Source organism: Oxyura jamaicensis, chromosome 12 (assembly GCF_011077185.1).
Source record: "Oxyura jamaicensis isolate SHBP4307 breed ruddy duck chromosome 12, BPBGC_Ojam_1.0, whole genome shotgun sequence".
NCBI lineage: Eukaryota > Metazoa > Chordata > Aves > Anseriformes > Anatidae > Oxyura > Oxyura jamaicensis.
The window spans coordinates 5,790,064-5,815,116 of record NC_048904.1 but is presented as its reverse complement, the minus strand read 5'-3'; the positions used below and the strand labels follow the sequence as shown (position 1 = coordinate 5,815,116).

Below are 25,053 nucleotides of genomic sequence, written 5' to 3'. Positions count from 1 at the left end.
AGAGATCGGTGCCTGCCCCTCCACTCTCCCTCGTGGGGAAGCTGTAGGCCACGATGAGGTCTCCCCTCAGCCTCCTCTTTTCCAGGCTGAACAGGCCCAGTGACCTCAGCCGCTCCTCGTACGTCATCAGTAGGCCCTTCAGCATCTTTGTAGCCCTTCTCTTGGACACTCTCCAACAGTTTCACGTCCTTTTTGTCCTGTGGTGCCCAGACCTGCACACAGTACTCGAGGTGAGGCCACAGCAGTGCAGAGCAGAGGGGGGGCTCTCCAGTACTTTTTATTGAGGAAACCAATCATGTGGTTTTCAAGATAACAGCCATTTTTGTGGTGATAACGAGGGCTATTGCATCAAGCAGCAGTCTCAATTTCAAAATTCTCGTTGCTTTGTTGGAATCGTTTTCTGAAAGGAGCAGTTCTGGTCAGCTATAAATGTGTGATTTGAAGAATGGTGGTTTGAATGCTCATCATTTCATCTGGCTTCGGAAAAACCGGGGTGCTCTTGGTTTGCACTGAGTCAGAATGGCCGCAGGAGGGAGGTGCTGGCTTGGATTTGTCACTTTGCAGCTCCATCTAGCGTTCACCTTGTCTGAAGTTTACGGTTATATATATTTACAGCTGAATTAAATATTCAGTGTTTCACTAAGGAGTTTTCTTCTATGCTGGTAGTAGGCAGTGTTCTTTAGAAAGTGAAGCTAAAGTGAAAGTTTTTTTTTTTTCCCTGTAGATATTTTAGTTAACTGTTTTTGAAAGGCAAGTAGAACACCTTCAGTATAAATGCTATCGCTTGTCACACTCGGCATTAGTTAGGCTCTGAGGTGGTAAGCATACATTTAAATTTTAACTTGCATGAAAACGTCTACAGTTAGCCAGCTGAAATGTATATGCAGAAAGTTGATGAAACGACATTAACAAAACTATATATATTGTTGAGACACTTATATTTAAGTTGAAGCAGTCTCAATTGTAAAACACATGCACTCACTGCTGTGCTTTGGGTTTGAGTTAGGGTCCAGCTACAACTTGACCGTGGGTGATGTTTTCTGCTTTAATAAGGTCACTTTTGAGTTGTGTGTGTAAGGTAAGCCACCTTTCTTGGAGTGCACAGCTCTGAAAGACTTCTGAGTTTGACTCTTTCATGGTAGAACTTGATGCTACTGAGGGTTTCTCAGACTTTATCAATCTTAGAGTTTGGGTTATGTAACTTTCCTCATGTTAGTGAGCACTCATAGGAAATATTTTTCTTTTACTAGAGGCCCAGGGATAAATCTGGTTGCATTGCACATCTTCTCGATATGATAACAGGCTGATTGGTATCTCTTGATACTCTTCTTTCAGGCTGTAGATGGAAATCAATGCAGTAGTCTTGTTTTGCGTCAAAGATTATGCATTCAAACATCGAAGACAAAACACTGACTTCAATACAGGCCCAGGTTCTCAAGCACAAAGTGACACAGCCTGCAGGAAAAAGCATTGCTTGCCAAGATGGGGTTGGTTGCTTGGCAATGGGCTATTTATCTGGAAATGGATACAAAAAAAAATATGATTGGGATTGTTTGAAAACATTCAGGTAAAAAGAGCTTTTAAAGTCAGCACTCTAACAATTCACATGTGGAATCTGAAACGAATCTGCAGAAACTTGGATCTATAGTTGAATTTGGCATGATAAAGACTTGCCCTCTCCTGCCTTACTTGGCAGGTGGCCAACCTGCAGACTATACCACTGGACATGTAGGTCAGTGAGAATTGATAAGCTGATTTATGTGGGTGATCCTTTAACAAACCCTTTGTTGTTCAGATATGAAGTAACATAGGGTTTTGTCCATCACGTGGGCATGTGATGAGTTGCAATGTAAAGTACCGTGCTCTTCCAGCTACTGTTCATCTTGAGCACTGACTCAATATTACAATATTAAGTACTTTCTTCATTAATTCAAGAAGACACGAGGATTCATGTATACTATAGGCCATATTGAAGATGGCATAAAAGGAGTTAAAGATTGGTGTGAGAATGATCTTGGACTGGAACAGAGAGATGAGCTAACAAAGGAGAACATTAATGTAACTTGTGGCACCATAAAACTGCGTTCAATGCTTTGCATGCTGAGCTGTGACCTCTTGTGGAAAATGCTCTTGGGACTGTCAGGATTTACTCAGAGTGGGAAGCGTTTATCTGTAGCTCATGTCTTCTCTGTTTTTTAGCACTGGCTGATGTAGTAGGTGCTCCAGATGATGTGACGAGCGAGCAGCCATGTCACTTCACTACACATCTCTCTAAATTATGGCTGATTTCAGCCTTGTTAATCAAAGAAATTTTAGGTTGTCGTTATATTCAGGAAATTTGGGAGAGATATTCAGCAATACTGATTTGTGTCCCATCAGAATATTTCTCTGTTCTGTGAAGTCAGTACACAGAAAACCAAGCTGTTAGAATCAGGTAAAGCTAAGTATTGGCCAACAATGCAGTCACAGTGAATTTCTTTACTTTTGACTTATAAATACTGCCTTTAGTTGATGATTGGTTAAAAATGTGTCTTTCAGAACAGCACTCCAGCTAGAGCAGAACCACACTTTGCAGTTGCTCTATTAAATTTGAAACTCCAAGTGTTATTTCATGTTTCTTGTTTACTTCCAGGTGGGTTTTCAAGCAGCTGTATGACAAAGGACTAGTATATAGGGGTGTTAAGGTCATGCCTTTCTCAACTGCATGCAACACCCCACTGTCCAACTTCGAGTCCCATCAGAATTACAAGGTCAGTATATGTGTACGTGATGCATTGCAGTCTAATCTCTAGTATCCTCAACTTGGATTTGTAAGGCTTTAGTATTCTTTTTACTTGGTACATAAGCATGTTGTTATACTCTGAGCTGATAGCAAAAAAAAAAAAAAAAAGTTTTTTTTTTTAATTGAGTTTAGCTGTGTTTGTTTGGATTTTTTGATCTTTGCATTTTTCCTTCTTCTTGGTTACTACTTACAGGTATTTGAGGCATATACTCTGTTTTACTCTGCTAAATTATTCTCATTTCCTCTTTTGGCTTCCAAGATGAATACTGCACTTGTGCTGGTTTTTATTCTAAATACTTGCAGGAAAGCTGTAGCATTCCCTGGCTGTGCAGATCCGAAAAGAGGAAGGGTCTTTGCAAAGTTGATATCTCTCATGGGAGGATTAGTAAGAATTATCAAAGATCATGTTTGGTTGTAGCTCAGTGTTATTCTAGGTCTTGTAAGAATTGTTTACTCAGATTGGTAAACTCCACGTAATGATTTTCTTAATATAAAACAAAGTATACCATGCATTTTTAAGATGATCCCTTGAAACGATGACAAGATACAGCATTTATTAGCAACAAACATGTTACCACATGCATGAAAGCAGAAATTCTGCCCCAGTTTACCAATTTTCATGTTAATTTGTGGACAGAGGTTTTGTATTCTTTACTATCCCCACCCAGGCCTTCATGTGCTTGTATCATAAATCTTTTACTTACGTTGTTACAGCAGAAAACTAGCACAAATTGTACATCTGGTCTTTTTTACATCTTGCCTAACAAAGGCCAATTTGCTGGCCAAAAATAGTGTTTTGGAAAAAAAATGTTTAAATGAACTTGTATAATGCTGTCCACGGATACTAGTGCTCTGTGTATTTCAGAGGAGCAATTGACCATATTGAAGAACAAAGGTTTTTGTGATTTGGAAGTGTCACCTACAAAGATATCTTGTTATTTTGTGATTGTGTGATGACTGAAATAGTTAACAAATATAAGCAAAGTAATCTACATTTCATATAGGCTCTGATTAATGAGCTTTCTTTGGAACAAAGACTATTTTTGTGTGCCCTTTTTCCACAGAACAACCTCTCCCTCTCCTCATAAAATACTTAGATGCTATTTCTCACTCTAGAACAAGTAGAGTGTGGGCTTACATATGCTGCTGTGCCACTTCATGTGAAAGATATCTTTTTATCTGTTTGAGGTGGTATTTTGGAGATTGGATCATTACGAGTCTGTAAGCTGCTATGATTTATTCTTGGCAAGACCTGTCATTTCTGGATGTAAGGCAGCTGTTATCTTTCTTGATGTGAAAAGCAGGCTTTGGCTTCTGTTGATTGATCCTATGAGAAATAGGACACGGGCTGCACGTTTAGAAATTGACTTAGGTGTCTAATGTAGACTTGAGTAAACTTTGTCAGTATCTTGTATTATGTGCAACTGAAGAGGTGTTGTCTTCAACTTTAAAGCAGGTACAACTTTGAGTGCTGATAAAAGTATTGAACAATGCCATTTGGAAGCTTGGGTGTTTTTTTTTTCATGGCTTTCCGGCTGTAATTATCTACCAGGTCAACTTAGTGCTTCAGAAGAGGTGAATGATCCTACAGTGCTGTTTCTCAGTTGTTAGAGACAGAACGGTAATGATAGCTCAGCTTTGCTCGCATCAAGCGCAGTGCAAGAGTTATGTAATGTTTATGTTTTACTGTTGACTGCACCAGATGTTCACAGAAAATTCCCTCTGGAACAGCCCTTAGCTCAGACATAAATAGCTGCCTGTCCCGTGATGCAATTAACTGTTCCGTGATGCTGGACAGAAACCAGAGCACCCTGCACCAGAAATGATGAGGGGATAGGACCTGTTTGTGTGTTTAGGGCCTGTGCATATTGCATTCATTTTCTATTTGGCATTTAATATTAATAATACAAATTTCACATGTGCAAGACGAGACTTGTTTTTCAATCTATTTTCTCTAATATATGAAATACAGAGCGGCCGACTAGGGTTGTTTTTGTCTCAAAGAAAAATTTGTCTTCAGGGAATTCTTTTGAACCATTTGAAGACAAAATTTCATAGAGCAGCTGCTAAAGGTCTTCTTCCCTGACATTTTTACTCTTATAAGTATTGATGTACTTGTGTTTTTAAGCACTCAAAGCTTCTATTTTTCGTTCCTAACAATGGTTTCTTAGTAAGATATTTCATCTTCTGAAGTGATGGCTATTCCTCCTACTCCCTGACTCTAGAGGAAAAGATGGGATAAGGCTTTGTGTAGCAGTAGTTGAGAAACTGCTGATAGTCTTGACAGTTGAGATTAATTATAGACTTTTTAAAAGGGGATGAGAAGAGGTACCTGAGGGAACTGGCACTCGGTTCTCTGGTGCTTTGGCAGATAATTCCCAAAATCTCAGTGCTAATACTAACCCTTAACTCTGTGGCCTTGTCAGGCTGATAGTTTCCACTGATACAATGGGAGAATGTTGGGATTGTTATCTTTTTCAAACTTCCTTATGCTGCCACTTCAACTTCTGTCACTGCAGAGATGAACTAGGCAAATTGCAAGATAGATTTGGGCAGATGTCAGCAATAGTGACTACTTTGACTTGCATTTTTTTTTACTTTTACGTGCATTAAATGTGTTTTCTCTTTGTCCTTTTGACTTTATCTTGCCTGTTAAGGATGTTCAAGACCCTTCAGTGATTGTGAGCTTCCCACTGGATGAAGATGCAAGTGTCTCTCTTGTTGCTTGGACCACTACTCCTTGGACCTTACCTAGTAATCTAGCCCTTTGCGTTAACCCAGAATTGCAATACGTAAAATTGAGAGGCAAGTGTTAAATTAAGATTATATATAATGAACCCTTTTTTCTTCAGTGCCTTTGAATATGTGCATCTGTTTTGTCTGATAGACTGTTTTATGCTAAATTTAGTGCTTTGTTGGGACTGGATCAGTGTTATTGTAAAAAATGAGATATATTTCCCATGTGGCTGATGGTTTCCAACTGCTGTGCTCTTCTTATTTTATCTGTTGCTTACATTCTGAGGGCTGTTTCTTAATAAATATTGATAGCTGAAAAAATGAACAAGAAGAAATGCTTTATTTGACCTCTTAAAGTCACATTATATTTGAAAGACAGGAAGGTGTGGCTGGGTGTCCCTAGCTTTTTCTTTTCCCTCCTATTCCTGGGGATCAGGCTCATGAACAAGTTACTGGTATGTGACAGCTAAATTGCAGTAACTGAACATCTTTGTTCTCTTAACCTGTAACATGTTAGATGGCTAATGGTAGTCACATTATGGGGAAGAAAGAGGTGCAAAAAAGTAGTTGATCAGCACGACTGTTTTGGGCAGTTTTATAGCTAACATACCATCTTGCATAAACTGAAAGGTTTTGTTTTGTAATGGTGCCAATGAGGGCATTAAAGTGAGATTTATATAACTTTTTTTTTTGCTTTGTTTTATATTCTAGATAATGCCACAGGAAAGATTTACATCTTGATGGAATCCAGGCTTATAGCCCTATACAAATCTGACACAGAATATGAGATACTGGAGAGGCAAGTACATAAATTGTTACATATTTGTTAACTTCTGGTGTTTTTATAGCTCAGAAGTAAAGTGTTTCAAAAAGTTGAATTTTGCTGTTGTCTAAAGATTACTTTCTCTATGTGGTGGTACTTTGTGTGTATATCTTGCAAAAAAACTATAAAAGATTGGAAGTTGCTAGGACAAATTGGTCTTGAATATGAAGCTCCAAATAAAAGTTTCATTGGCTTATTGTATTGCAGCAAAAAAAAAAAAAAAAAAATCCTTAGTCCATTCTTCCTTCAATTTTGTTTTTTTCCATTGTTTTTATGAAAAACATTGTTAATTTAAAAGTCTTTAAGATTGGAAATTGTGCAAATGTGGAACAAGTTTATAAAAAATGGTCTAAGTACTTAAAGTGAAACAGACAAGAAAAAACATTGTTTTTAGCAAACAAATACTGCTTCTGCAGAATTGTCTACCCAAATTAAGTAGTTAGTGGCAGTTATGCTTTCTGAAAATTGCTTATTCATCTTGGTTGAATTGAAAAATACGAACTATTTAATAAATTGGATAGGGAATGCAGGTATTAAATTATGTAGCCCTCTTAGAATATGTGGCTTTGCTTCTTTTAAATCTTTCGTATAAAAAATCAATCTGATAAAGGGGTAATAATAAATATTTGACTTTATTCAATCCCGTGCAATGGTTTTAAAGAAAAAAGCTAGAAGATTGTGAATGACAACCCTTCTTCACTGGCATTAGTTATTTTTGTCTTTTTATCCCAAGCAGCTGAAAGTTTTACATCAGCATTTTTCAAATAATAATTGTGTGTCATGTGCACACGCGTTAAAAGAGGCTAAGCAATTATATGTATTAATTGAATTGTAGGAATATAGAGCTAGAACACCTGCCTGCTTTCTACTCTTATGCTCATACTATGACAACTGAGTAGTTCCTATTTGCTTTTTCCCCTCTGTCCCTGTGCTGTCCCAAAGTTAATTGACATCACCTGTCACGTATGCTGTAGTCATTTGAGGTGGTACTCAATTTAAAAAGATGGTCTTTCAGTGCTTCCTTTCTTCACTGTGGACAGAACGCCTGATCTCCAGATTTGCTTCCTCTGTTTTTCTTTCTCCCTTCATTCATCAATAAAAACACCAGATAGTGTCAGTGTTAGGATACCACTGGAAATGTAGACATACAGTCACCCAGTTACAATACTTTTGTGTTTGCCAGAAAGACAGGGGAAAGTATCAAAAGCCAACGCTAAGACTTGGATCTATCTGCTTGATTGCTATTTAAGCTAGCCTAACGAAGGAAGTAATTTGGTTTGACTTACTCTTGACCTATTCATGTTGTGTGTTTAGCACTCACTCTTTTTAACCTGTTTGATCACTTAAACTTGAATCAAGTTGTTACTATGGTCTGACTTTTTTTAGGTCCACCAGTGCCCCATTTTCCTCTTGAATTCTAGGTACCGTGCTTCTTTGCAGTTTTTGGAAATTTCCTTAGTGTTTAGGGGAAAAAAAAAAGTTTCTACCAAAAGTACTCTTATTTTCTATTTTGGAATGCGTTTCTTAGACTTGAAAATAAGCAAGGTAGATGCATTCCATTTGTAGGTCTATTATGCTTTGGTCCTGGATTCTTCTTTTTGTGGAATTCTACAAATTAAATTTCAGTAGTGCTGCCATTATTCATTTCCTGTATCAACGAATGCATTAAATGTGTTAGCCTTCCTTGTTGTGTTTTTCTCTTCATCAGAATTGTGGAATAATAGGCCTGTACCTGCTGTAAGACAGTCATACACAAGTTTGTTGTAGATGCTTTTATCCCTGGCTACTTGTATTTCTAACTTTTTTTTCCCTCATCTTTTGATTTTTTACCTCTGTGCCTAAACATAAGGCTGCTGGCAACTTTTATTCTCTTTGCAGAGTGCAATTTTTTCCTCTTTCCATATTAGTGCTACAGTCTCTGACCGAGTTTTTTTTGTCATACTACAATTTTTTACGTTATGTAATAAATCATTTGTCTCACACATGAAATGAGAGACTATGGGTAGCTGGTAGTTGAATGGATCTTATGAAGATTTAGATCTAAAAAGTATGTAAATTCATGGAAATTTCTACTTTTCTACTTTTTTTTTCTCACTTTTTTTTTCTCTTCTTAGTTCCCTTTTAAATTTTCAAGCAGTTAGGTCCTCAAGGGAGAGAATTATGACACTTGCTCCATACCAGGTGGCAGGCTGATGTCGTGGAATCATCTTCCATAGAAAATTTTCTGTACCTCAACTTTCAGCTTTTCTTTCAGACCCGACTTGGCTGCTTATTTTCCCCTTTTCCTCTCAGATGCAGTCAGTGTTTCTTGTGAGAGAAAATTGGAGTAAATTTCCTTTGCTTCACTGGGGAGATGGCCACTGTCTTTATCAGAATACTTGTGCTACTTCGCACAAGTGGGTTGGTCTTGATATATGCCACCACTTTTGGTGGTTCGTTGATTTATGTAGCAGTGGTGAATGTGAAATGGTTGATGAACATTTTCCTCCCTTTGTGTAACATTTCAGCCTATTTGCATGTTAAACTCTTAATTTCTTTATACTATTCTACAGCACTTCAACATCGTCTCCTTTTTGATTATAGATTTCTGATCTGTTGAGAGAGAAAGATTACTATGGTGATTTTAATCTAGTCTCTGTTCTGCCAGTATAACTTAGGTTACAAGAAGGCAGATACAAATTTTCAACTTGAAGTTCAGGACTTCGATAAAATATTTTAGAAATCAAAAGGGAAAATAAGGAATGTGATCCACAACCCTTTGCTTAATTTACTTGTGTAAAGAGGGAATTCAACTGTTTTTTTAAGCAGTTCCAATGCTTGATGTTCTGTCTGAGTGCTCTCACATCTTCATGGCTGAGCGCTGGGATGCTATTCTCTCATCTGATCCTGATTAAGCACCTCAAACATTCCTAAGGCTGTTTGTAATATAAAATGCTGAAACCATCTGTGAAGCTGTGGCTTAAAATAGAAATCTCCCCTTTTCCTAGTGGATATTATGTATGCCAAGCTGAGGAGTCATGCTCTTTAACTTGGCATTAAATATTGATTGAGTTTCTTTTTGTACAATGGAACAGCTTTCAAGCTGTTTCCCACTTTCAATTAGTCAAAGCTTGCATGGTTTGACCATTGTTTGGAAGATGTGGATGTAAATTAGGAAGAGTATGGGGAAAGACCACAGCTGTGACACATCTGGAGAGGTAACTCATCTATTAGATAAAGTTGTGTTTTAACTAGACTTTTTCCTGAAACGGAAGATTTAAGCCCTTTCAGGAGAGTTGTGGTCGGCGAATCGCAATCCAATTACCATTTTTGCCATCTGTAGTCAGAAGCCTGAGGAGGGCCAGATCCACAGACTGTATCTCTCTGTCTTGCATTTCCTGCCTGGCTTGGTTCCCCAGTCAGTCCCGTCTGTATTGGATCTTTTGAGACGCCTCTGGGGAGCTTAGATGCCTAATCTTAGAATAAGGAATAAAGCATCTGAGCTATAAACACTGTAATACTCAGGATCGTAATCTTCTGCACATAAAACTTGTAGACGTTTTGGATCAGTGCTTATTTAGTTCTTTTTGAACACACTGAGCTATAGGACTTTGTTATCAAAATAAAATTAGTTTTATCCAGAAGCTCCTTGCCCACAGCTTTATCAGAAATAAGTTGTTATTCATGTTTAAATTCTATGTTACTTTACTATGGTTGCCTGATTGGAAGACCATCGGGTAGGAGTGTACCTGTTCTCTGATAGCAGAGATGCATTAAGATGTGTTTTTTGTGTAAGCTCAAGTTATCAAAGAGATTTATAAGTGGGAAGCAAACTATTTAGAAGAAACTTCCTTTACCCTATGGTGTCGAATTCTGATAGGGATGGGGAGAAAAGGAGATAGGAAAAACAGCACTGGTGTGAGCTGAGTAATTTTCAAGTTGTTAAATTGGTGTTCATTTAAATCTTTCTCCTCAGGTTTCCTGGTGTTATGCTTAAAGGCAAAAAATATAAACCACTCTTTGAATATTTCATTCAGGTAAGTAGGATGAACAAGTTCAGTATTTGACATAGTTCACAAAGACAAAAGTAAAAAAGTTTATATTCCTTGCTAGTGAAAGGTTGAATAATAGAAGGCTGTTTTCTATATTTTTCTCCTAAAATTTTAAATATAACAGAGTAAGAATTCAATGGTAAATAGTAGTAGGGCTTCAGATTGCAGCACGACTTTATATAGTTGTTATTGGGTAAGCAGTACGCTCTCAAATTTCCAACTGGAGAGTTTGTTGTCTGCTTTTAAATTCCACGGATTTTGTATTCCTAAGAAAATGACTGTGGACAACAGTTGCAGATACAAGGATTTCTGCTGAACAATTAAATACAGTAATTAAATATTACTATATATGGCCTTTGTGGGTGTCCATCTGTGCAACTTTTACTGCTGTGTAAGTGTACTGTAGTTAATAGCACTGCAGACAGTAATGAATGTATAGTAATAAGGTGGGTGGAGAACTGATGTCTTTTTAAAAAAAAGAAAAGAAATCCCAACAATACTTCTTATTAAAAATTGGTTAAATTTTTCGAAGAGTTGAAATGGATTACAGCACTGCTGTACAAGCAGCTGTTAACTCGGGCAAGGGATTCAGTCATTTCTGACTACCATCTGTTTTTGAAGCATGTGTTGAAGTCAGCACAAAGCTGAGGAAATGTCTGTAGGTAGCAGGACCTGTTATTCCTAAAGGACAAACACCTAGTGGAAGCTGATAAACTGTACTATGGGAGTAAAGGTTCAGAATAGATAAATTACTTTGAGCCTTCCTGTACTTCTTAAGGAGCAGATGGGCATACACCAATTTTTCTTAGAATGGATGTCTTATCTTAAAATATCCCCCTTCAGAACATGCCAAATATAATATCTTGTAACGCATCTAATTCAGCTGTAACTATCTGCAGTACTGTTTTTAACCACTTTTACATTAAGGAATAGGAAATAGATCTTTATTTTTTGTTATTTACACATTGATCACTGAATTTTCTTGAGTTCTCTTGAATTGCTCATTCTCTGGAGGAAATAGAATGTATTACTATAAAAACAAAGGTTTTCTTTAATATTTAGAGGGTAGAGTGGACATATAAAAATACAAGGAGACTTCTGTATAATTAATGCCTGTAGCTGTCTTGATTGTATCCTCGATTACAAGAGCGTACTGATTTGTATTCTGTTAAGCACAGACCTGTGTGAAGATCTGTGGCTTGAAGATTAATTGACTGTTAGGCTTTCTTGAGAGGTCTTAGATTTAATCACAGTTGATGCTGTTTAAATGAAGTGTCTAGATGTTTTAGGTATGAGAAATGGATACATAATGTTAGGAATGTCGTATTTTAATGTGTATCATTTGTTTCTGATGCAGTTGTTGATTCTAGAGTATAACCAGTAGCTCTTCCATGTTCTTAATAATTCTGTTTTTTTTTCTGTATATATGAAAAACATATTTTTGTTTTACAGTGCAAAGATAAAGGTGCCTTTACTGTGTTAGTAGATAGCTATGTGAAGGAGGAGGAAGGCACAGGTGTTGTCCATCAGGCCCCCTATTTTGGTGCTGTAAGTATAATTCATGGATCTGTTATTTTATTCCAACACATTGCTTGGCTTTCCAGCTACTGTTGACTGTCAGGGTGACTATGAAATTAAACAGTTGTCCCCTTTGCTACTCACAAATATAAGAGGCATCATATTCTAGTGAGTTCTTGCATACACTAGTGACACTTGTGTGCTAGATTGGGGATTTTAGATGTCTCTTGGTTATTGTTGAGGCACGTGAAGTGAACTTGCCACCTTATCTTCCAAGTGCTGTTGATCTTAGCTTTTCCAAAAGTCTAAATTTACAGCCTCAAGAATAAATGATCTGGTGCACTGCTAAGTGATACATTCGGGATGGTAGGTGCAGTTCTGCTCAACATGCTGCCCTTTTTCAGTGTTTGTTTTGTTACTTTTGCATTTGAAGGGCCTGAAAAAATGCTTCCAGTGCTTTTGTACAGTGCTTTTTTGTACTGAATCCCTTAGTGTGAAGGGATTTTGTTGCACTCCATTTTTTTTTGTCTACTAAGAAACTTTATTGTTCTTTCCTTCAGTCTCTTCTTGCAAAGGTTAGGAGGGATAATTTTTCATGAATTTCATAAGTTCAGTTTTTAGACACATGAATTAACTGCGCTAGTTCAGACTCATTGTCCTTTTTGTATAGTGTCCTGTCTTCAGCCATTATCCAAAGATGCCCTCAAAAAACTTGTAATAGAGCTGCCAATGTCTAGCAATTAGCAGTCCCTGAACTACAATCTTCGTCATAGTTTCCAGAAACCATTGGCATTAATAACAGACCTCTTTGTATTCATGTAAAATATCCCATCTTTTCCTATCTTTTTGCTGCATCTGTTGTGGTGTTTTGTTTGTCTAGTCAAGATGAACACTGATGTGAAAAGATGTCCTGGCTTAAGACAGCTGTGACTTTTTAAAAATAAAAATAAAGAAATAAAAAGACTGTGTACTATTTTACTGGTTAATGAAGAACATTGTGACTGATAGGGTGTCTTAAGGAGTTGAAAGCGTATGACATTCCCTAAACCTCAGATACTCCTCTATAGCTAAGCCTTGCAGGGATTTAAATGAGGGATAAAGGACCAGTCCTGGCTTTGAGTCAGGAACTCTTGCTGTAGGACATGGAATAAAGGAAGAGTAAAAGCTACTAACAGAGAAGGAACTCTGGAAGAAGCTTTCTATTGACCGCTGGAATGTCTTGTTGTGCATTTTCTCGTTGGTGGAAACAGCTTGTTGGAAAGGCTGCCCAGCCAGTTAGAGCAAGGATTATCTGCCATCTTCTGTTTGATTCTGTTATAAGCACACAAAGACTTGTGTAAACACAGAAGGGGGAAAAATCTTTTCTGTCTCTCCTGGGATGTCAGCAATTGCCTTTTTAAAACCAGGGTTTTTGAAAACATGACAGGATGTTAAATGCATTACAAAGGAAAAAATGCATAGAGTATTTGTGTGAGGAAAAAGTACACTAAGATCACAAACAAAACTTTGCATGTGGTAGCTGTGGAGCAGCTAGACTTTATAATGAATGATATGGACCTGGGCTAACTGGATATACTACCATTGGAAGGAAAAGAGCACAGTCTTTTAGAAGTGTTGTCTTGGTTCTTCTGTTCCTTCCCTCCAATATAAGTAAGTTCTTCTGATAAACAATGATTGAAAGTAAGGCCTTTTTAGTCTTCTTACTACAATCTGATAATAACTTAGAAATATATCCTTCTCCAACAACATTTTAAATTAAAAATTCACTTACAAAAATTCACTTTTAAAAACTAATTTAGTTCTAGGATATGTAGTTTTATGGTCTTGTCTGATGTTTGTGCCAAATACAAGCTGTGATGCAGTATGAGAAAGCACTTATTTTGGTTCAAAAGAAATCAAAATGCAGCAAAACAAACCTTCATAAAAACATTTTAAATCCATTGTACCTCCAGATTAACATGACATTAAAATTGAGCTGCTCAGACACTTCATTATTTCATCAACTTAAAAGTTTTAGGTGCAGTTTAGCTTGCTTGCAAACCCTGTAATTCCAACACCTGCTCAGCATGAATCATAGATGTTTCATAAATACATTGCTGTTGCATATTCTTTTCAATACATTGCAAAAGTATACTTGTTCTTTGTATAAGTGGTGCTACAGGTAAACCTTTTGACTTCAGTTTTTTGTTAGCTTTTTTCAAGTTTCAGGTAGAAAAGCCTTGAGTTATTCTTATGAATGAGTTTTTAATAGCTTCCCTTTTGTTCATTTTGACTTTCATTTGTAATCTTTCATTTGTAATCTTCGAAGAGATCTAGTCACGACAGGCAATTAAGGAAAAGAAAAAGCAAACAGCACTATGACCTCAGTCCTGGAAAGAATTGAAATTTGTTTTAGTTTTCCAGTGGGGTTTAGCACTTGTGGATTTCTACATGTGCCTGAACATATTCCTGGATTGTGGTCACTGAAGCAAGTCTCCATTAAATTGAATGAATGGCAGGTCAGTCTGTAGAGCTTTTACATTCAAGTTCAAGTTTTTCAAAAGAAAGGAAACCCTTGATATATCACTGGCTGCTTCAGTGATGCAAACCAAACTGAACCAGATCTTGACCTAGAGGTCCTGCGAAGTGGAAGGTTTGTTAGTATGTTTTAGCTAGGTTGTCAGTGTGCCAGGCTTTGATGTACTCAGTGCTGGCTGCTGCTTCAAAGCCTCTTACATACAGTTCATTGCCAAATTGTGGTTGACGTTAGTTCTGTCATCTGGCCTACATATTAACACTGCGGTCTGCTTGCTGTATCTCAGAAAGAACAGATGATGAAAGGTCAACTGAGAACAGGCTTGTCTCAGTTAATCTGTTGACCGAAGTAGCTGGTGGACCAAAGAGAGGCTGAATAACTGTGGTGGCTGTCCACAGCAGCTGAGAAGGAGAGGCTGTGGTACATAGAGCAATTGTGTGCTGGAACTGGTTTTTGTTTCTGCATGTAAAGCTTTGGTACTTGAAGCCAGCTTCACTATTGCTATGGATGAGTTTCAGTGTGCCCTTGAAAATATAGTCTGGGTCAACAGACCTGGCTTGAGGGAGCTGGTAGGAGCTAGTGGGTAGTGTAGGTGTAGGAGAAAGTTCCTCTCTGGAGTCTGGAAATCCTGCTTTGTCTCTCCAAAGGCCAGCTCACTGGTATGGGTTACGTCTAGGGAAGGGTAGTTCAGCTAGCTATGAAACACTTGTGTCTAATGCTTAGTTGAACACTTGCTTCAGATATCATCTCCTTGATCAAGGTGGACTAATTGCTTTAGAGTGCAGCTCTTTTGAAAGAGCTGCTGTGTGCTTGTCTCCCAAAAGGGAAATGACCTCTAAGGAAAGAGGAGGCTAACAGTTCAGCTGCAGCCAGTTTAGACAGACAGGGTCACCGCAGGTTCCATTTCACACCACAATAAAACCTACAATTTTTAACCCTTAAATTAGTGTTTTTCTCCCTGTTTTGTCAGAGCAGTAATACAGGAACCTGTAAGACACAAAAGCAACCTGCCTGGATGCAGGCTTAGACAGGACCTTGCTCTTTGGGGGAAGTGAAGTGGTTCTGCATGTGTGTTGAGAGATTGATCTGCAACTGTCCCCATCTCCCTTCCTTTCCAACTTCCAATAATGTAATTTCACCTTCAGGGCAAAAAATCAGGTAATCTGGAATAACGATTGGTTAAGACATGCCTTTACTTTTGGCTTCAAAATTGAAAACAAAATCTGAACTGTCCTGTTCCCCTAATAATCTTGATTTGCTCTTTTGCTTTTGAGCATACCACTATTTTTTAGCATGCATGAACATTTTGAATCGACCCTCTTGTCCTTAATTTTTTTTCCTTACTGCTACTGTAAATTAAAGAATTAAACAAAGGCTGGCCAGAAAAATAAACTGTGGTGTTGTCCATGTGTAATTCTTGGTCAGTATCGCTGCCTACAACCAACAAAAATGGAGAAGTACAGATTTAAAAGCTTTAGATTAAGACATTTGAAGTTGGGATTTGTCATCTGTACTTCCAGAATTAAATTGATTAAAACAACCTGCCGTCTAAAAATGCCATACAGGCTTGTGTGTTAAACAGTAACAAGTCTCCGTTGGCTGGTACAAGAGCATGACAGTGTTTTTCAGATTCTTTTCTATGCCATAATAACCTGAAGGCATTGAATATTTGTATGTGTACGCACAAATATATGTGTATGTGCACAGAAGCATGTGCACGTATGCCTTTAATAGGTGGAGTAGAGAAATGCATGTACTTGACAGAAATAATAATTTCTATGATAAATAAAAGTACAACTTTGTAAAATAACATACCTTTTTTTGGTGTAGTAAAGGCTTGAATATTCTTCTGTTCTTGTCCAGTCATCACATTTTGTATTTTGTATTTTTTTTTTTCAGGAGTGGATATTATAATGGATATTTTAGACTTCTGTAACTTGTATCTACTGCGCTTGTATCTTTTGTAGGATGATTACAGAGTCTGTGTGGATTTTAATATAATTCAGAAAGATTCAGTGCCAGTTTGTCCTGTTGATGCATCAGGCTGCTTCACAGCTGAAGTGACTGACTTTGCTGGACAGTATGTGAAGGTCAGTGGTATGGGAGAAAGAAAATTGCTACTTTTATTTAAGCTAAAATTTATGTAGAAGTGTTCTTTTCTGTTGCTGATTAGCTGAGAAGAGAACTGGGAGAGAAATCCAGTCATGCTCCCCACTTGGAGGACACATTGCAACATGAATTTACTTGCTAATAAATGCAAGAGAATCCATGTGAAAGTGGCTCCAAAGGAACTCCAGATTGTTCTAGACAAATCTTAAAATAAGTGCCTCATAAGTTCTATGTACTCAGTAAACAATCTGTTTTTCACTCAGGGTTTCCCACTGCTACAATTTGATAGCATGTTCATATGAACGCAATTTACAGGTAAATGGCTTAAAATCTCAAACAGCTGTCATTGCTTCCTGCTGTATATTGAGGCAAATAAGGGAACCCGGGAGACTACATTCTTATCACCTTCTTGCTGATAGGAATCTGAACTTAAGGCTCTTGGAAAATATTCTTAGGGTCCTGAATCACTTTTTAGCTTGTGAATATTGCAATATCAAAAACCTTTGTATACATTTTTTTCTGATTGTAATCTAATTTTGACAGCATTTGTCCAGTAGATTTTCTTTAACTCTTAAGGTACATCTTTCAGTCCCAGCTTAGGATGTAAATCCTGTTTAGTTAGGTGTAACAGAAGATGCTTCAACTTAACAGTCACATTAGAGAAATGAAGCCTAAATATTAGGTAAGAGGCACTGTGTGAGTTTCTGCTGCACAATCAGACAACTTAGAAGACTTAATAGTGTGAGTTTGGTGTCAGTGTTACAGAAAAAGAATGAATTTTGTACCATTTAGTGTATGTGGAAACAAGATTAAGGGTAATATGGGACTGGTGCTATATACCGGGATTTGGGGAGCAAATAACTTTTCGATTTTAGTGTTTCACAGTGCCTCTTCAATAAATACTTGGGTTCTATACAAGTTTTTTTTTGACTTTTGTATGTGTAGATACTGGATTATTTGTAGGTGTCTTTTATTGTTTGGAATTGAATCCTGTGGTAGCTTACTGAAATAGTGAAATTTGTTATCCAAGGAAAACTTTGTTTTGTCATTCTAGGATGCAGATAAGAACATCATTAAATTACTGAAGGAGAAAGGCAGACTGGTTCACAGCAGTAGTTATAAACACAGCTATCCTTTCTGCTGGAGGTAAGGAGAGAAGTGCGCATGGCTTTAAGATTGAGGGCTGTAACTGAATAGTTTCGTCAGGTTTGCTTCCTTTCCCGCCCTCCCTTAACGTACTGAAATCTTTTTTTCAACATGATTAAAAGTAAAAGGAATCAAGAGTATTGAATCAGAGGGGCTGCAGTTTTGCTTTCATAGTCAATTAAATGGGATTTCTTTTCCATAAGTCTCAGGAATTTTAGTGCTTAAAATTGTTTTCAGCTAAGATTTTACTTTGAGTTTGAACTTGTCCTTCAGAGTTGCACGTTGCTAATTGTTTTTTGAGGATGGCTCTAATACATCTGAGAAAAAACCTCTTTACTAAACAGCTGAGTGGTGGGAAAATATTTATCATGTTCAAATAAGTATATGGTTTAATGTGTTTCTGGTCAAACTTCTAATGTTTTGGATAAAATGGCTATTTTAGCTGTTACCGTCTGTTTTAGCTGTTTCATTCTTGTTGGCTTGTAAAAAGTCTAGCAGAGCCCAGTTGCTTATAATTTGGAAACTTCTGTATTGTTGATTAAATATTAACATGAAGTTAACATTTGTCTTCCCCATTGGTAGTAAGTATAATGCAGAAATGGTTAGGTTTTGTCAACTAGAAACTTAAGATTAGCTCTGGAATACCAGGCAGGTGGTTCAGCATAGTGGCCTGTCACCAGCCGTCCTTGTCAGATAGGGAATTCTTTGCAGATGTGGAAGGGGAGCTGTGTGCAGGTCTCCATGGGCACTCAGTATAATAAACAAAAATATTCAGGAGAGAAATGAAGGCTAGGCAAATTTAAGCTAGAAATGAAGCATGTTTTTATTAGTATCCACTCTGGTTTGAACTGTGTGTAGCTATCATTGTTAGTACTTTTTATTGCTTTCGTCTTCTGTTAAGACAAAAGCGTCTATCTGGTGATTGCTGATTTGACTTTTATGCAGGTGGTTTTCGTTACAGAATAGCTTTTCCCAGTTTGTTCCAATAGATACTAATAGTGATTTGATAAGGAGTAGTTGTTTGGCATTGTTCAGTGTCCGGAAAATTGCTCTTGCAATTGTTGTCCGAATTGAGATATACACATACAAATAAGACTCAACAGTGTCAACTATTAAAAAAAACGAAAAGAAAAAGGACACCTCCAAAGTCTTTTAGTAGGAATATTTTATTAAACTGTTTTTTTAAAAAGTTGAGACACACACACACAAAAAAGTGATTTCAGATTTGAAGCCACTTGGAACATCTTCAGTCATATCTGATGCATACAGCACCAGTACTGAAGTGGTTGTGAATGAAAGCTTTTCTTTGTGTCTTGCTCTAACACTGCGAGGTGAGGTGTTTTAGCAGTGTGCATTTATCTTTCAGCTACAGCAAGAATAACCTTTACTTGCCATTGAATAGCATGACTGGCTTGTTCCTGACTAGGAGCTAGCTGAGGGAGGAAGGGGAATTACTCTGTGTTATGTCCTTTGTGAACAGGGACAGTTTTTGATAAATGGCAGCCAAAAACAAGCAGCGCTTTTATTTTCTTTATGTAGTAACTCAAATATATAGTCATGCCCTTCGGAGACAAACTAGTAATGCAGAAGTGCTGATTCTGTAGAACATACTTAGGCCTGCCACACTGTTGACATTTTTGTTGATTGATGATAAGTTGCAGGCAGCACCTAGCAGCAAATTATCTGGTGGGAAGAGCAGAATAATGGAATCTACTTGAAAAACTCATTTCACTGCCATCAGAAATCAAACCATAATTGGAATATGCTAAAAGCAGAAGAGTAGTTTTTGACTTCGAACGTAGTTACAAGTTATTTTGATTAAAGTAAAAGAACTTTGAAATTGGGCCCTTCTACTTAATGTACTATTTATTGCTCCTGCTTTTCCCTGGAACCAGGCAGTTGAATCCTGAATGTTATTTTCTCTTTCTACATGTCAAATCAGGGTCCTTCTCCTTACTGTTTTGTTGTAAGATGTGTAGTAATCTTCTGTCAACTAACATTGAAAATTTAGAGGGAAAAGAATAACATTGCTAAATATACAGTAGACAACTTCCAGCTAGAATTCCTCTTACTGGAATTGCTGAAAATGGAAATCACGGGCAAAATCTGCTTAGTGGACATGTGAGATCTTGATAGCCTGAATGCTTATCTGGTCTAGATAGCAATTTAACAACTCAGGAAGGTAGCAAAGGTAACATGCTGAAGTGTCTTGCCATTGTAACTGCTGTGTGCCAGCCTGTAAGGAGGCAATATTGGGGAGCTCTGTCACAGGCAGATCCAGAGCTTTGTGTTTTTAAGCCAGTCAAAGCAAAGCCAAGAAATATTCTTTAATGGCACACGGTGAGTTATCTGATATGCTTCCTAAACTGCAAAAAAAAAAATATGGAAGGGCATAAGATCACAGTAGGCTGTTTTAAACCACCATATAGTCCAAAACAGGTACGAGAAACTACTGGGAGTGCATAGTGCACACACAAAAAATGCTCTCAGATCTTTTCATGTACAAAGATTTCATAGAGCTAATTTTGTGCCACTGCTAAGGAACAGGCATCTTGCTCAGGTACTTTCCACCTCTGATAAAATTCTAAAGGACACATTCTTATGCAAGCACGCTACCACTGGCGTTCTCTGAAGGATGTGCTGGTCCTGGGTATCAGAACTCATCTCTGTGTGTGATGGGGTGATGCTGTGAGACTGGACAGGTGACTCTGTCACGCTTTGGCATGCACTGTGTAGTTGCTTGCCATAGCAAAAGACCAAATATTCTTTTGTTGCCAAAATAAGGTGTTCTTGTTTCTGCTTTCCACTCGTGTCCTTAGTGTGGTGCTTTCCACTGTTTCAGCATCCCAGTATTTTGCCTGAACCTACTGTCTCCATTTAAATATTTATTCAACATCAGCTCAATTTTACCATAAGATACCATGCATAGATCTATTGATGTAAGTATTCTTTGAAGACTACAGGAAATGCTAGGTGCAACTACTTCCAGCAGTGGGTGGTGTCCCTGCCTATGGCAGGGGGATTGGAACTAGAAGAGCTTTGATTTTCCAACCCAAGGCGTTCTATGATTCCGTGCAAACGTTAGCTACAGTACAAAGACTACAAGTTTTATTTGTGTGATTCTCTCTGAATTCTGTGAGTAGCACTGTTATGTTGAGAGGCGGGGGTTGGAGGGTAACATGGAAAAGGGGATTTTCTGTTTTAAATTGATTTTCTTCACTACATTTATGGCATTTTTGCCTTCTATTTTGAGCTTGTACTGTCAGTAAATTGACTCCATCAATCTTGCTCCTTTGTGAGGTACTGAAAAATCACAAATCTGAAGTTGGAGCCAAAGGACAGTGTTATGGAAGCACTAAGAGTGGTTGTACTAAATCAGACCAAACAGCCATGTATCCCCATAGAATGCATGACATTATCCAGAAGTGAATGTGTAGGAGGGAATATGAAAACAAGCAAGTGTTCTCCATAGTACTGCCTTGGCTTCCAACCGTTTTCAGATAACGTATTCCTTGAGCCAGCTTCACCACGTAACTGACTCCTGAGCAGTGTGGTCATGTTTGTGATTTGTCCTTTTCTTCGTTTTTTTTTTGATTCAGTTTGCTCATTCTTTGGTACGTTAAGATACATATATATACGCATATATATGTATGTAATTTTAATTAGGACTGAGAAGGTGTAGCAGATGTTGTTTAACTACCACACTACGTAGGGGAATAAGTTCTGGTCGTCAGGAGGACCTATTTGTCTTCCTTAAGGTGATCTAGCTTATTTAAGAATGGGGAAAGAAAATAACCTTAAGTGTAGACAGAAGAATGTTTAGGCAGAAAGGAATTTTTTCAGCACCCATCTCTGCTTTAAGGTCTGGCTGGGTCTTTTTTTCCCTTGTCTTGTATTGATGGAAAACAGCCCAGTAATGGGGATTTCTCAGCCACTTTTGCTGTAAAGAATCCAGTCTGTTTTCCTCAACTGTCACCAGTCAGATGGGGCAGACCTGTATAAAATATTACTGGTTGGGCAGCTTTTCAGTGTGTGTGTGTATATATATTTTATCTCCCTGTCGAGGCACTGCTTGGCTGTACAGCTACAAAAACGGTTATCAAGTATTAGAAACTTAGCGTTGGGTTGAAAGCCTGGGAAATGTTTGCACTTTCATCTGCTTGCCTCTTCCAGATCCTTTTTGTCTGAAACTACTTTTGAATTGCCTTAAATGCTGAAGTAAGGAATATATTAAGATGTCTTTGACTTACAGCTTTTATACATTTATCTGGCAAAAAAAAAAAAACACAAACAAACCCACCCACAACAAAACAACCTCTGTTACTGAGATAATATAGCAGGAAGTACAATAATGAGTTCTGTCCGTGCGGACAAAATGGTCATGTATAGAATTGCATAGAACTGCATTTTAAGGTGTACTTTAAAATAATGTGTTTTTATTAATGTGTTTTCCCTTTTCCCATCACCTTCCCTCTGCAGGTCAGATACTCCATTAATATACAAAGCTGTGCCGAGCTGGTTTGTAAGAGTAGAGCACATGGTGGAGAAGCTACTGGAGAATAACGCACAGTGTTACTGGTAATGTCTCCTGCATATTTTTTTTTTCCTTTGCAAGGAGGTGTCTCTACAAAGCTATTTCTCGCTGTTGCTTTGCTAACTTCACATCACGTTTCCATTCTGTCTTTGAGCCAGTGCTACTGGAATGGCACTGGTAACCACAGTGTTTTATCTTGGGTTTCACAAACAGTCCTCCTACTGGTAGAGCAATGGGACAGTCTTCCTGGCAAGAACAGATAACGTAATTAATTACATGTCAGCCTTGTGCATGAACACGTTTGCACCTTCTTCCTTTCTTGTGTCTGAGAAGCCATTCTTTGCTTGTGTAGTGTTCATGAGAAATACATTTTAGGGTGCAGTTAAAGTTCAGTGCAATCTAACAGTGAAGTTAGATTTGTAAGTTTACACTGAAGTATGTTATGGGATGATAAAAGTATCCTCAAATTGTGTGATACAACGCTAAGAAATTCAGTATGAGAGAAACTGCAAAGGAAATCTCAACCTGAGGAAGCATGAAGCTGTATAGTTAAGCCTCCCAAACAAGATCCATTAGAGAAGAATTTAGACAGCTAAATTCTGGATATTTATTGTTGCCAAGTAAATTAATTCATAGATAAGATGTTTTCCTTTTCATCTAGTTATTACAGAGAAAATGGATACTTTGTTGCAGGTGCTTTTGAAGGGGAAACAGAGTCAACAATAATAACAAAATGTGCAAATAAACAACCAAACACAAATGCCCTATTTGTGAAGTAACCACAAGTAAATTCAGCATTTCAGAAGTTTAAATAAAAATGGCTTGCGAATGCCAAAAATTAAATTTTTGCTTAGAGGGAATGTGGAAAAACATAGGCAAAAAAAAAAAAAAAAAAGGTAAGCTTTAAATAATAACCTAAATACATTACCAAAGTAGCAGTAAGAGGGGAGCTATTAGAGACAGTAGCCATTTTGAGAGTCTGTTATAGAAGACTTCTGGTGTGCAAAAGTATCCTATCGTCTCTACCTCTATAACCTTCATTTTTTTCATGTCTCTTATAACTAACTGCTGCTTGGAAAGTTAAGACCAGATGCGGAAAATGTGGAAGTTAAAACCTCATTCAGTTGTAGTGTGTTCCATTTCGGTTGCTTAGTCTTTACAGAAGAGGACATTAGGGAAAAAGTGGGATTCTACCAGAGTGCCTTTGCTCAGCAAATGAAATTGGTGTTAAAGGTGACTCAACTTCCAGGTGAAACAGAACAATTACAGCTTAGGCTGCGTTTCTTCATGGACAGTAGTTAGCAATTAAATTCTCCATGAGCAGCTTTTGCATAACTGCTTACGTGGTACAAGCAGTGTAAATGTTGAAATATATGAGGTTAGTGATCCATGATACAGACAGGCCAAAAATGCTGCAGTGTTGGCTTGCTAACAAGCACATGCCCAGTCTTGATATGTAAGATGATTTTATGGATTAGTAAGTGTTGCTTTCTGTTTTCCATAACAGAACATACTGTGATCCTTCTTTTGGGGAAAAATAAGCTGGAGAGGGGGTGAAAGTGTTTGTTCTTAGCTTTAATTAGCTTTCTCAAGATGCTTTTACTGTTTTGATGGCTGACAGTAGACCTGCATGCTTAATTTTCACATGAACATAGGAAAAATGTAATGATCTTATTTTGAAAAGAAAGTATTTAGCTGAGATAGTTTTGTTTCTGAAAAAGCAAAACTTCACAAAGAAACTGCTGCTGCTGACCTCTACACATCCAGGAGACATTCATAAGAGTAAACTGTTTGAACCCTGCTTCATCTCTGTATTTGTGCTTTAACTATTGCCTTATGTACATGGTGGTGGTGGGGATACAAGTGAGAGGTGCTGTTGGGTAGGAATACCGGTGGCTGTATGAATTGGGAGTATTCAGTATGCTTGGAATTAAAGTATCACTTTGTCTTTTAGGCACTTGTTGAGTCTCAGCATAATTCCATAATTGTGTGTGGAACAGATTCCTCTTTTTGGAGGGGAAGATGGCCACAAGTAGTGACCTTCGTATGACTAAGTTATTTTAAAAAATATATTAATGCATATTTTCAGCATGTGATTTCATTGTAACTAGTTTGAGTTCTCAGTGGCTTTTGTTACATAAAGATGGCTTTTAAAATCCAGCTTTTTAAGAGAAAAAGACATTGCTTTTAAGTATTACGTCCTGTGTTGTTCACTAATGTCCATTTTGTCTGGGGTGTAACTTCTTAAGTTGGCATCGAGACTGCTAGTATTCTTCACTATTCATTTGTTAAAATGCTGGGCACCCCATCCTTCCCCAAACCTACTTTCATGCTTTTGAAGAGACCTGATCTCTTAAAGTGTCACAAGAATAATACCTAGCTTTATAAAAAATACGTATTTTTGGATTCTCTGGGGCTTCAACGTGTCCTGAAAACAGGAAAATTGGGATAAATGCTTTTCAGGCTATATTAACCTTTGCAAAATGAGTTTGACTGCATTGCTTTTTTATTACTATTAATGACTGAGAGGTTTATTGTCCCTTAAGAATAGCTGCACTCTTTATAGATATCCTTTTTGATGAAAATAGATTAAACATAGTTGGACAAACTTTGCAACCTGATTGCATTTCTAATTAGTTTTTTAATGAAATAGCCTACTAATTAAGCTGTAGGCACTCAAAATTTTTTAAAGCCTGCAATTGTATCTTCACTTTTCTAGCTTGACTGTAGCTTATACAAATGATTACGGGAGTCACACAACAGCATTTTTTCAGATCAGAAAGTAACTGAAAACCCTTTCAGTTCTCCCAGCCTTGCTGTGGTCAGTGTGAGGAGGTACGGGCTGGAAATTGCTGAAAA

The 25,053-nt window shown here is 37.6% G+C and overlaps 1 protein-coding gene across 2 annotated transcripts in view; it reads left to right on the top strand.

Annotated features, from left to right (window-relative positions):
* IARS1 (isoleucyl-tRNA synthetase 1) overlaps positions 1-25,053 on the top strand; it is a 99,822-nt gene that overhangs the window by 13,444 nt on the left and 61,325 nt on the right. For both annotated transcript variants that reach the window (XM_035337355.1, XM_035337356.1), the window contains exons 7-14: positions 2,633-2,750; positions 5,440-5,587; positions 6,230-6,317; positions 10,297-10,357; positions 11,825-11,920; positions 16,373-16,495; positions 17,569-17,660; positions 22,140-22,238. In XM_035337355.1, coding sequence (XP_035193246.1) covers positions 2,633-2,750; positions 5,440-5,587; positions 6,230-6,317; positions 10,297-10,357; positions 11,825-11,920; positions 16,373-16,495; positions 17,569-17,660; positions 22,140-22,238 — 825 coding nt within the window. The remainder of the gene's footprint in view (positions 1-2,632; positions 2,751-5,439; positions 5,588-6,229; positions 6,318-10,296; positions 10,358-11,824; positions 11,921-16,372; positions 16,496-17,568; positions 17,661-22,139; positions 22,239-25,053) is intronic.